The 13,141-nt window shown below is 42.0% G+C and overlaps 1 protein-coding gene across 8 annotated transcripts in view; it reads left to right on the top strand.

The window, feature by feature from the left end:
• The window catches only part of LOC128896681 (plasma membrane calcium-transporting ATPase 3), a 105,308-nt gene that overhangs the window by 83,081 nt on the left and 9,086 nt on the right, over positions 1-13,141 (top strand). Inside the window, exon 14 of one of the 8 annotated variants that reach the window (XR_008462068.1) lies at positions 7,414-7,482. The exons of 4 other annotated variants lie outside the window; for them this stretch is intronic. Coding sequence is in view for 1 of the 4 variants with exons in the window: in XM_054160051.1 (XP_054016026.1) it covers positions 4,298-4,582 (285 nt within the window). In the remaining 3 variants the exon portion in view is untranslated. Of the gene's footprint in view, positions 1-4,297; positions 6,730-7,413; positions 7,483-13,141 lie in introns of those variants that run through there. 3 more of the 8 variants (XR_008462072.1, XR_008462071.1, XM_054160051.1) reach the window with 3 other exon arrangements.

The following is a 13,141-nucleotide window of genomic DNA, read 5'->3' as shown; positions in this document are numbered from 1 at the left end:
TCGTTTTCAAACTTTATGTGCGTTCAGTTTGAATATCTTGAGTATAACCTAGAATCTGAAACGCTGTCGTTGCTTAAAGTGTATTTTTATTGGAAAAGCATGCTCTAGAAATGTTAGAAATTGAGACTTTCTCCTTAAACACTGAAACATTGAATTCTCAACTTTCTGGAGCAGTAGCTTGCTTAATATTCTTAAAAAACATACAAACATCAGAGAAAAGTTTATAATAGGTCTTGTAACTTTAGGGATGCTTTACATATTTTTTATTTTTATTTTTATATTTTACATTTTTCTTTAAACACTGAAACATTGAATTCTCAACTTTCTGGGGCAGTAGCTTACTTGATATTCTTAAAAAACATACAAACATCAGAGAAAAGTTCATAATAGCCTCAAGAATTATTCCACTGGTAGGAAACACCTTCGACAAAAGCTTCCTCTACATATGGAACTGGTGATATCTCAAACATTTCTCTGCGAAATGAATTCCAAAAATGACCAAATTTACTTCAAAACGTACCTTAAACATCTCCAAAGTTACAAAAGCTTATCATAAATTCTAGCCTATGAAAAGAAATATATTCCAATAGTCACTTAACGGTTGGGCCTGGAAAAGTTGCTCTCCCCCTTCGTTACGTTCGAACAAATAAACAAAATTCTTAACTACCGATTGTAACAATCTACGTACGGAGTATAATATGTATACATACGAATATATATATATATATACATATTAATATATATATATATATTAATTTTTAATTAACTATTATTAGCGACCATTATTATTGTTATTATATAAAATAAAGTTTAAGACACGTTATTCGAATGTTAATTGATTGGAGGCCGATCAGCAGAGGGCGGTGAACATATTTCTCCGTGTGTTCATCGATTGTTTAGCTGTTTCTCTCTTCTTTCATTTTTATTATTTTTCTTTGTTTTTTTTTCTTTTTTTTTATTTTTTTTTTTTATTTTATTTTATTTTAATCGTACAAAGCGCACCGCAGCATACGTTTGCTATTGATCCTCTGCACCAATCGCGTTTTTCGTACAAAGAGATTCTCGGCTCGTAAATCCGTATTGTAAATAATGCAACCGTGATAGTTTCGTTTCACGGCAATCTCGTAGCGTGTAAACAGTGAAAAATGATACTTCCGATTTCGAAGTACAAATTGAGAAATGTAGGGGGGAAAAAACGGACATAAAATTAAACGAAACGTTAAGTTAAGAGGTATTATTATTATTATTATTATTATTATTATTATTATTATTATTATATTATTATTATTATATTATTATTATTATATTATTATTATATTATTATTATTAAGGTGTTGACTGGAGAGTTCAAGTGGTTAAATAATGTGAAACCTATTGTAAATATCACGGAGATAACTTAAGGGGAGAAACCATAACGGAAGGAATTTGGTGTTAAGCGTTTCTTAGAGTATATTTTGTTTATGGAGTAGAATTTATGTTAGGCTTTTGTAACCTTGAGGGTGTTTTATGTATGCATTGAGGTAGATTAGGTAATTTTTGGAATTCACTTTATGTAGAAACCTTTGAGATACAGTGCGTCTTGTTGAATAATGTCTTTTTTTCAAACTCTAAGAATGGTAACGTGGAAAGTAGTCCACCAATCTTCCTGTACGTTTGATTAATTTGAGTATCTTGTGTATGAAGTAAGAAGTAGAATGCTGTCATTGTTCTAAGTATGTGTTTATTGCAAAAGACTGCACAGGGAATGGTGAAAATTCATACTGTCTCTTCGAACCCTTCTGAAAAATTCAATTCTCAACTTTCTCGCCAGCACTTTAGTTCACACACGTTGCCAATGTATAACAATGTAGAACAATGGCAACATGTGTGAACTAAACTGCTGGCGAGAAAGATTGAGAATTGAATTTTTCAGAAGTGTTCGAAGAGACTTTCGAAGAGAAAAAATTTCATTCATTCTGGGTGACAATTGTGTCTTCCAGAATTATTCTACTGATATGTATACACCCTCGCTAAAACTTGCTCCATGGGGAACAGCTGATATCTCAAAGACTTGTAACGATCCAAAAAAAATTAGCAAATGTACTCCAAGACATACGTAAAACATTCCCAAAGTTACAAAGCATCGCATGATATCTTCTCTGCGAAAGAAAAATCATGGAGAACGCTTAATGTTTGTTAACCCTTTGCACTCGAGAGACTCTCAATCACCATTAGATTTCACGTAGCAATTCTACAATATTCAAAGTTTTTAGGTTCAATTTCTTTGTATCAATAAAATGATTGTTGGTGAGGTAAAGGTGACCTTGTTCTGAAATTTTGATAGCTTAGAACTGGTAGCAATAGAATGTTAAGAAACATCTCGAGTTTCTGGTAGATACCAGAAACAAAAGGCCTCGAGTGCAAAGGGTTAAGCCTCCTAGTGTGGTTTCTCCACTTAACGTAACCGTTGCAGAGGATTAATCGTTCCTCGTGGCGAGTCATTGGTCCCTCTGCTCAACGGAGATGACAAGAGCGCGCGTCATCGCGGAAGTCCGTTTCTCGATTCGCGTCCTCGCAATGGAAATCTGCACGATGACTCGGTGAATAAAAGTAAAACGCTCTAACTCATACACGACAATCGTTGCTCGTCCATGCATTCTGCTCCGAAACGAATCTTTCCTTGTGTCGTCGTACTCCATTCGCCTAACCTTTAAGCTAATTTTTCTTTATTATTATACTCGAGAGTGTTGCGGAAACTATGGGGGAAAGTCTTTTGTTAATTAGTATGTAGCGGCTAACGACTAACGAACGTTACGACCATAAGTGCGCAGAATGAGTATAGCAAATTCTTTTGTGGAAGAAAATTGAATTTAATATGCGAAGAAGAGTCTTATTGTTAAGCATGATTGTTAACCCTTTGCACTCGAGAGGTAACTCTCAGTTGGCTTTTCTTTAGGTTTAATTTCTTTGGAACTCAAAGTGCCAATAAAATGATTGTCGTTGAGGCAAAGGTGACCTGATTCTCAAATCTCAAGTTAGAGATCTCAACATAATCTTAGCATTCGTGGGAATAGAATGCTAAGAAAGCATCTCGAGTTGCTGGTAGATATCAGAAAAGAGGCCTCGAATGCAAAGGGTTAAAAGAAATGCTTGAATGCAACTATCTAATATTTTTTCTTATTACAATACACAAGTTTCAGTAACGGAAGATGAGGCAGTCATTCATTCTTATGAAATGAATGACTGCGACAGGACTTTTCAAAGTCTCTTCGAGTCTTAAACAAGCATTCTTTGTCAAGTACACAATTGCTTTGTGAATTATAGTATTTGTAAATTTTTTGAAAATTGATTGAAACTAGCTAGTCAATGTTAACCCTTCGCACTTGAGAGGTGACTCTCAGTCACTGCTAGGTTTTCTTTAGGTTTAATTTCTTTGGAACTCAAAGTCCCAATAAAATGATTGTCGTTGAGGCAAAGGTGACCTGATTCTCAAATCTCAAATTAGAGATCTCAACATAATCTTGGCATTCGTGGGAAATAGAATGCTAAGAAAGCATCTCGAGTTGCTGATAGATACCAGAAAAAAAAAGGCCTCGGGTGCAAAAGTTTAATGGCTACGAAATGATTTGCTATGCTTGTTTCTTAGAGTGGTCCTTATTTTAATAATTTGTCGAGTCTGTGTTACGTAACAATAAGCTTACCAATGTTAAGCTTGGTGATTACTAATGAAGCTTCGTGGAATTTTTTTCATTGATTACTTTTAATTTTATAATTCTGGTGAAAATTGATGGAATGATTCGAAACTTGGCAGAGTTATTGCTTGTGATGATAGGAAGAAGCCTAAAACCTAAAAGCTTCAGAGTTTTATCTGAATTATTTCCCTACAGACCGGTAAGCATGAAGCTTTACCACAAACAGCTTCGCAATACAAATAGCCTTCTATTTACCAGCCTTTTACGCAAGGGAATTTTTTTAGCAAATCTTCCTGTCGCTGTAACTAACAAATCTGCCAAATTTCTAATCGTTCCATCAATTTTCACTGGAGTTATTCAAAAAGAAAAAGGGTGATTCATTTTAAAAAATTCCATCAAGTTAAGTGGCCTCAAGTTTTTGGAATACTTTTTTTTTTATATATATTCGCAAGGTATTACAAAGTGCGTAACATGTATTTAAAAGATCCTTAAAACAAGGACCACGCTATTATTTATATTCCATTCACCAGATAATGTTATCTTTCGTAACGTTTACAACGATATCCAGACAGAAATAGGAAGCCCTCGTCTCGGGCGAGCTTTATCTCTCATTCTGATTCTTCCAGGCCGAAAGGAAAATGGACGTCCGTGTTCCGAGCAACTTCTTAGGTACCAGCGTTCCCTTTATTCGCTTTTATCATCCAACGTGTACCTACTTAACTAATTATACATATATGGAACGCTTTGTACCTAAAAAGTTCACCGTTTTATTAAACATAACGTTAACGATACCACTTAAAGTTGTCCGCTGTATACGCATACGTACACACAAACACACACACATACTTACACTGATCGAAAAGCATCTCTGTGGTCTCCATTTGCTTGGCTTTCAATTAGACTCTCTATAGCACAAATTTCCGTCGTTGGGAACAGAACATTTCTTTCGGACGACGACGCACTTAAAGATTTATCTTTCTGCGATATTCTCAGGTTTATCTGCTCTTTTAGTGTTTTCGACGCTTCTTTACCGACCGTTTCTAGTTATCGACCGTTCCCAATTATCGACAGTCGAAAGTGTAATCGCGAGCTCGATTCGTTGTTCGCTGCTCGCGTGGCGTGGAAATCGTTTTATATTTTTCACGGAGGAATATCTCGTAGAAACGGCGTTGAGAGCTCTCCATGCCACGCGAACGAGCGAACACGCATTTTTAAGGGGACTTTTCAGGGGCACTGTTACCGACTGAACACCATATAGCACGTAGCTTTTTCCGATTTACTCTTCTCTTCACGCTCTCGCATGTGTTCGACTATGGCTGGCTCGTTGGGACGATTATTCCGCGAGCGAAATGAAATTATTTAAGTAGTACATTTCATTCCCTCTCAGATTTATTTAACATGTTTCTATATAATATATATGTCGAGAAATGTTTTCACGAGATTTCTCGAGGGAATCGAAGCGAATCGTACGGTGTAAATTATTTGTAGTTGAACCAACCTTGTAGAGTTTTAATTATATTAAATATTTATGATTATATTATATAATTAATTAAATATTAATAATTATACAGGGTGTCCCAAAAATGTTGTAACACATTGAAAGAAGTGGTTCGGGAGGTGATTTGAAACAACTTTTTCCTTAGCGAAATTGTTATACGAGGCTTCGTTAAGGAGATATTAACGAAAAACTCCGGACCAATCAGAGTGCGCGTATACCGTTGGAGCGCCCGCTGATTGGTCAGGGTTTTTTGTTAATATCTCCTCAACGAAGACTCGGACAATATTTTCGCTAAGGAAAAAGTTGCTCCAAATCACCTCCACTCTGTATATACAAGGTGTACCAAAAACGTTGTAACACCTTGAAAGAGGTGGTTCGGGAGGTGATTTGAAACAACTTTCTCCTTAGCGAAAATGTCATCCGAGGCTTCGTTGAGGAGATATTAACGGAAAACACTGACCAATCAGAGCGCGAGGATGCCGGTGGAGCGCCAGCAGTAGGCGTGGCTACGCGCTAGGCGGCCGCGCTCATACGCTACCGCGGTCGCTCCAACGGTATTCGCGCGCTCTGATTGGTCAGTGTTTTCCGTTAATATCTCCCCAACGAAGCCTCGGACAACATTTTCGCTAAGGAAAGAGTTGTTTCAAATCACCCCCCGAATCACCTCTTTCAATGTGTTACAACATTTTTTGAGACACCCTGTATTATATAATTAATTAAATATTTATAATTTATAATTATTTTAATTATACGAAATATAATGTAGCGTTTATCGTATACGCGATAAAGGCTCGAATTATTCGTTCCATACAATTTGAATCTAAAAAAGTTGATTCCTAGCGCCAGCCCTGGTCGAGCACCCTGTGCATCTCAACTTATTCTTACATTTATCCCCGTGTGCCGCTCTCGCTCGTAAATCGATTTGTATCGAAACCCCCCCCCCCGGCCCGTTCGGTCGAATTACGATTAATTATATAAGCGAGTCGCGCACAGCTTTTGCACTCGTATTTTACTTACCGTTGACTCTTATTACTGGTGCACCACGCCTCTGTCTGACTATACCTTGACTCGTACCACGTGCTGGTATTCTACTTTACCGGTCGACTTTATAGACCTCGAACGACACTTTCTACCGAAAACCATGGACGATTCACTTAGGAGACATCCTATTTACAGAATATTCCACCTTCCTTACGCTTTAACCAGTGTTTCGCGACACGATTCGCAGACTATTCTATTCGCAGAATATTCTATTACACCACCGTAATGAGACGCTGTACTTGATCTCGTGGATCATTGTGCACTGCGAGATCTATTCGTAGGGGTGGGCTTTCCTGTGAATTCGACACCAAACAATTTATATATATATATATATATATATATATATATATCTTTCATTTCTTTTCAATTCGCTTACCAGTTCAATCCGTTCGCTCGAGTAGTTATCGATCGAACAGCGAACGATCGAGGAATCTACCTTATCGTCCATTGATGTGCGTCGAACGATCAATTTCGAATAATTCCCGCGTTCTCTCGACGACTTCGAAGTGGCTGGGGAAATATTTGGCACTTTGGCGAGAAATTTTTAACGATGCGTTATATTACCTTGCATGCCCGCGAGAGCTATCCTCGGTTTCCGCTTTTTTCCGATCTCTGTTCAACCTTTTCTTACGTTCAGTTCTGTTTATTTCTATATTCACTTCATGCGAGTACCGTGGGTGTATTCAGGTCACGTCGACTTATGTACATCGAACACGTTATCGACAGGGTACCGATCTACGTTCAGGCACCTTTTAGCCGAGTGCTCGTGTCACGGTAAAAAGCACTTTGCGTTTGTCGGTAACGCTTTACCGACCGATGGCTATAAAATTAATTGTAACGATATCAACTTTCGTAACGTTTATTCTTATTAGTACAGATCATATTTATACAGATTAACATTCGTACAGTATTTTATAATTCGTGTAAAGACAGTATGCCGTTTCGATTTAGTAAATAACAAAGTCGCTATGGTGAACCGGTCGGTAAGGAGTCGGGATCCTGCGGTTACCATTGGAACTGTTCGATTTATTCGGTTCGAAGATCAGGTACGGATCGTTAAAAGGTGCCTAAGGGATACGAAGGAAACAGAAAAATAATTTTGCTTGAAAAAGATAAGTGATTTTCGAGAAGTGGTGTACTGCTAAGTGCGTAATTGCTGGTTGCATCCTGTTATAACCATGATATTATCCTTTGCTCTTGAAGGTAATAGGTGGCGAGTTGCAGGAACGTTTGATACCAGTACCCTACAGCAAGAGTTCGACAGACCAAGCTGTAAGCGCTCCTCTCTGCTCTATCTTTCTCTCACTTTCGCTAACTCTTATCTTTTTTCTGTACTGTCTGTCTGTCTTTTATTCTATGTACACCCAGTACACGCACGCGCACACACGCCACACTTATATATACACATATACATACACACGTACACAGAGTTTCTGTCTGCTTCCTCTCTCTCTCTCTATCTCTTCCCACCCCCCCTCTCTCTCTTGCTCTCTCTCTCTTTACTCTACCTGTTCTCTGTTTACGTTTCACTGTTAAAATCCACCGTTTCGCTCTGTCACACAATCTGCTGCCCTTTGTATGCTTCGATTCGCTTCCTTCTTCTCTAACGTTTTCTCTAGTTTTATCTATGCCAAGGATCGGCACGGGCCTCTCTCGCGCGTGGTACCGCCCTGCTATCTACCAGGGCCGTTCTAACAGCATAGAGGCCCCCGTTACTTGCGCACTCTAGCGCCAATGTCTGATACTTGCGCCCCCGTTCTTACAAGGGGATCATCCATGAAGAATGTATAAGGAGTCCTAACTGTGTAGTGTAGAAGTATATATATATATATATATATATTTACTTATTTATTTATTTATTTATTTATTATATATATCGTAGTCTGTGCTCACTTGCGCCGCGAGTGGTAGAAATATTCATAACTTGAAGCTCGGGATTTTGATCACAGTTTTCTAGTAACTTTCGTAGGAAGTTGGATCTCCTTATACTTTATACAGTCTTCATGGGACCATCAAACATGGTAGCAGAGATGGGCAAAACCCTAGGCCTCGAATAAATCTAAATTTTGCCGATATACAGGGTGTCCCAAAAATGTTGTAACAGCTTGAAAGGGGTGGTTCGGGAGGTGATTTGAAACAACTTTTTCCTTAGCGAAAATGTTGTCCGAGGCTTCGTTGAGGAGATATTAACGGAAAACGCTGACCAATCGGAGCGCGAGGCGGCCGCGCTCCCCGACCAATTAGAGCGCGAGTATGCCAATAGAGCGCCCGCGGTAGCGTATCAGCGCGGCCGCTTGGCGCGCTCTGATTGGCCGGGAGCACGGACGCCTCGAGCTGTGATTGATCGGGGAGTGCGGCCGCCTCGCGCTCTGATTGGTCAGTGTTTTCCGTTAATATCTCCTCAACGAAGCCTCGGACAACATTTTCGCTAAGGAAAAAGTTATTTCAAATCACCTCCCGAACCACCCCTTTCAAGCTGTTACAACATTTTTGGGACACCCTGTATACACGCGTTCTTCGTGCCCTTCGTGTCTCTACGCAATATACGTCACATCTCTTTCCTCATACATACACACACAGACACTGGACACGCGCGACGCTGGCTGGCTTTTGTTTATCCGCTTTTCTGTCTCGGTTGTTTCTTGTTCTTCATTTCTCTTTCTTCGTCGACGCTTCGCGCCGGCGGTTGACCTTTCGATACGAGTCGATGTTCTCCTTCAAATAATCGAAGAACATCTGCGTTCGTAAATGCAAGGATAGAAAGGAACGTTGAAATATCGTACATTTCTCGATAAAGCGTTTAATCCGACACTCGAAGGGATTCGATTAGATCGACTCGATCGAAGATCGCCGGCCGAGCGTCGACGATGGCTTAACCGATAGATAAGACGAGTACATCGCGACCCTTTCAGCAGCACGTTAACACTTGCGTTCTGTTTACTTCGTACTTGACACTTTACCCTTTCTCTGTCGCTACTTCTTTTTGGGAGCGAGTATATACACGCGATCTACACAACGAACAACGACGTACCCCTACTTTCGAGCGACGAGTTCGTGCGTCGGAATTGTTACCAATTTGAATCGTGCCTCGAATAGAAAAACAGCGAATCTAGTCGCTCGAAAGAGGGAATTGCTGTGTACGTAGTCGTTAGAGTAATTGGAAAGGGACAGAGGCATAGTTGGAACGAGACCTTTCTTTTTTCCGCTCGGAGGAACACCTCCTCCTTCAAGAAGCATTTCTGCCAAGTCTCTGGCTGTAGTAGGATTTGGTCGCTGCTCGATCGAAGGGCAACCCCTTTTATTGAATGGATTTGCTGGTCCTTCGGCTAATTATGCTTACATGCAAGCGAGTAGCGGATGATATCTTTAATTGCATTCACAATACGACGTGGCTCGCGTTAATTTATTATTATTAACCTTCGTCGGAAAATTATTTCCAACCGCTCTGGATACCGAACAATTACAGAAACTCGTGCTAGGGAAACGTGGCTGTCTCCCTCTTTGTCTAACTCGAGAAAAAACTGAATTCTATCATTCTTTGGGGCGACCAAGTCGCCAGTTTTCCGGTCGTAATAGGTACTGCACTGACGCTGGAGATACTGCGCGTGCGTGGTAGACAGAGTTAGCTGTCTCCCACCTTTTCTAATTCGCGCATAAGCTTCGAGAAAAGCTTAATTTTATCATTCTTTGGGGCGGCCAAGGCGCCAGTTTTCCGGTCGTAATAGGTACTGCACTGACGCTGGAGACACTGCGCGTGCGTGATAGAGAGAGCTAGCTGTCTCCCTTGGAAATTTCATCCATTTGCACGGGGAGCTTAAGTTACGATCGCGACCCTGCGACAAGGCCCTCGACTCGCGCATGCGCGCTGTCGCTAGCGTCAGTAAAGTATGTAGTAGGAACACAAAACTGGCGCCTTAGTCGCCCCAAAGAATGATGGAATTGCAACAGAATTTGGACCATCACAGCACTGTCCGGTCTTTCTCGACGCGCATGCGCGAGTTGGAAGCAACAATAGCGTCACAGGCCACCGATGGGGGTGCCAGAAGATTATAGAGTCACTATGCAGTAATTTCTTCTGTAGATCAGTTACCCTTCGTCAGTATCATCGATACTCTCACAAATCTGCTTCGGTCTCTCCTCAATTAGTACACGTTTCTGTCAACGTTCGAGTACCAACTTAATAAATTTGCAAAATTTTAATCGCGATACTCGTCGAACACACACGATCCACGTCGTGTTCGCCAGGCACGTTAGTATTGTTTCATGCATCACGATCTTAACCACACCTAGTGTTTATACCGCATCTCTCTCATCGCGATAACCCAAACCAGGTTTCTCAGTCATTCTCGATCCAGCGAACGATCCACCAGTTTTCGTCGGCGGACAGATCGACGAACTTAACCCTTCGAGGAAGAGGTCAGGCACTGGGTGATTTTTTTTTTTTTTTTTTTTATCGATCAATTTTGAGAGACTAGTCTCAGATTACGCCAACCACGGAATCGTTAACGAAACGATGGATAAAAGTGTACCGTCCTCGTTCGAACTGTATCGTGACGAACGCGCCACGAACGACACCTTTTTTTTTTTCTCTAACTTCGCCACTGAACCTTCACTCTCTCTGTCTCGATCTCTGTCTCTCTGTTCTCTCAACGCCTACTCTGATTTTTGCCAGACGATCGACACGACTTTCCCTCCGAGGCGTTTCGGAATTCGCGCCCCTGCGCCAAGGTCTTCGACAAGGGAACATCGCATTTACGAGCTCGTGGATTTGAACGTTTATTCGTTACGTTATAAACGTTACAACCCTTGGAGCCTTTTGCCTTTACATTCGAGACTTACCCGAATTCGTTTCGACGATTAATGTTATAAAAACTAAGGCGATGGCACAAAAGCTTCTAGGATTGCGATATTTCTTACCCATAGAATAAACGTATAAATCGTCGAGCAAATCTACGACCATATACATGCGACGTCACCTTGCGGGCCTGCAAAAGGTTGTTCGGGGCGACTGAGGCGCCACTTTTACGATCGCAGTAGATACTTCGCTGACGCTAGAGACGGTGCGCATGCGCGCTAGTGTCGCTACGCGCGTTGCGTTCCAGGGATCGGCAGGGCTCAGGCTTCCCCCACTCCACGTTATTCACCGGGCTCCCCCACTCTCTCGCCCTTTCTAGAACTCGACTGAGCGGCTCAGCCTGAGCCGTGAACGCCAGTGCGTGTTGTGGCGGGGAACTGGATGGTTGTGAAATTGAGGAAACGCGTTGAACAGTGCGCGACGTATTAAGGAATAGTAGAGAAGAAACTTCGTATTATCGGTACAAAGAACAAAGATAGAGCGATATCGCGTTATTCGTCGTCGTATACAACGTCAGGGTTGATTTAACGTGTTCAGTCGAGCGTGACGTCATGCATCGCTCTATCCTCGTCTCTCCTACGCGCCACGTTCCACGTGATTCGACATCAAGCGTGACGTCATGCATCGCTCTATCCTTGTCTCTCCTACTCGCCATAGCGTTGGGTCAAGCGTGACGTCGTAAACCGCTCTATCTTTGTCTCTCCTACCCTCACGCGACTCCGCGTCAAGCGTGACGTCATGCATCGCGCTATCCTCGTCTCTCCTACGCGCCAGCGCTCCACGCGACTCGACATCAAGCGTGACGTCACGAATCGCTCTATCTTCGTCTCTCCTACTCCCCACTCTATACCCAGGTCTCCCTCCGCTATTCCTTAGGGTGAAAGTGGGGGAAAGTGGTTGTTCCGCGGGCAACGTGCCGATTCCTGGTCGCATTCGATTCCGGTACAGTGCTCGTTAACGTCCGACTTCCGTGATTGTTGATACCGTGGAAACGTGTCGTTCGTCGTGCGAAAAATTCGCGCGTCGACTTCTGAGCTGCTCGAAAAATGAATAAAACGAGTAAAAAGGGAGGACCACACCGGTCCCTCCCTCCGCCGCCGCCACCCCCCTCCCCCCCTCCGATTCGGGAGTGTTTTGTTGATCAGCAGAACGCATCGCGCGGCGTAGCGTGCATGTTTTAAGTACCAGACCGACGGAAATTTTAGCGAAAACCGGATATTCGGCCAGGTTAAAGAGTCTGACCGTCACAGCCTGGTTAGGAGACCTCTCCACCGACGCATCGTGTAAGTATTCCCTCTTTGTTTTCTGTCAAAACCGTTCGAAACCGTACGCCGAGAGTAAAAAGTACGAACGTTTACGTCGCGACACATTTTCCTGCCACATCCATGAAAATGCAAGAAAGGAAGGAAGCAAAAAAAAAAAAAGAAAAAGAAAAGAAAAAGAGATCCGATACCTATCGATGCATACGAAACCGTATATGTACAAACACGCACACGTGGCGAGAAACGAAAATAAGAACCTACTTCTCGCTGGTGTTTTTCTTCTTTTTTTTTCCGCGGGGGTGAGATTTTCTTTTTCCGTCCGGATTCAATCTTGGCTGATCGATAGCAATGTTCGTCGAGTACGTGATTTCGCCAATTGCATGCCAGTTCGCAGCCCGCAATCTGTCACGCTGTATTACAGTTCACCGTCCGATGCAAGTGTATATGCGCGGACTGTTTATAGTCCTGTATTTCCCGGCATGGACGCCGCCTGCTATCGTCGGGACGAAATTAAATGGTCGTTCGAGAACCACATTGGACGATCTCGAACGGCCATTTTGTATCCCGAATATAGCTTCCGATCGCTGGGTGCGCGGAGTCAGGCTTTTATTTCCAATAAATACAGGGTGTCCCAAAAATGTTGTAACACCTTGAAAGGGGTGATTCGGGAGATGATTTGAAACAACTTTTTCCTTAGCGGAAATGTTCTCCAAGGCTTCGTTGTGGAGATAATAACGGAAAACACTGACCAATCAGCGGCCGCTCCAACGGTATACTCGTGCTCTGATTGGTCCGGAGTTTTTTGTTAGTATCT

Source organism: Hylaeus anthracinus, unplaced genomic scaffold (genome assembly GCF_026225885.1).
Source record: "Hylaeus anthracinus isolate JK02 unplaced genomic scaffold, UHH_iyHylAnth1.0_haploid 11978, whole genome shotgun sequence".
Taxonomy (NCBI): Eukaryota; Metazoa; Arthropoda; class Insecta; order Hymenoptera; family Colletidae; genus Hylaeus; species Hylaeus anthracinus.
The sequence above is the reverse complement of the archived record's forward strand: the minus strand, read 5'-3'. Positions and strand labels throughout refer to the sequence as shown.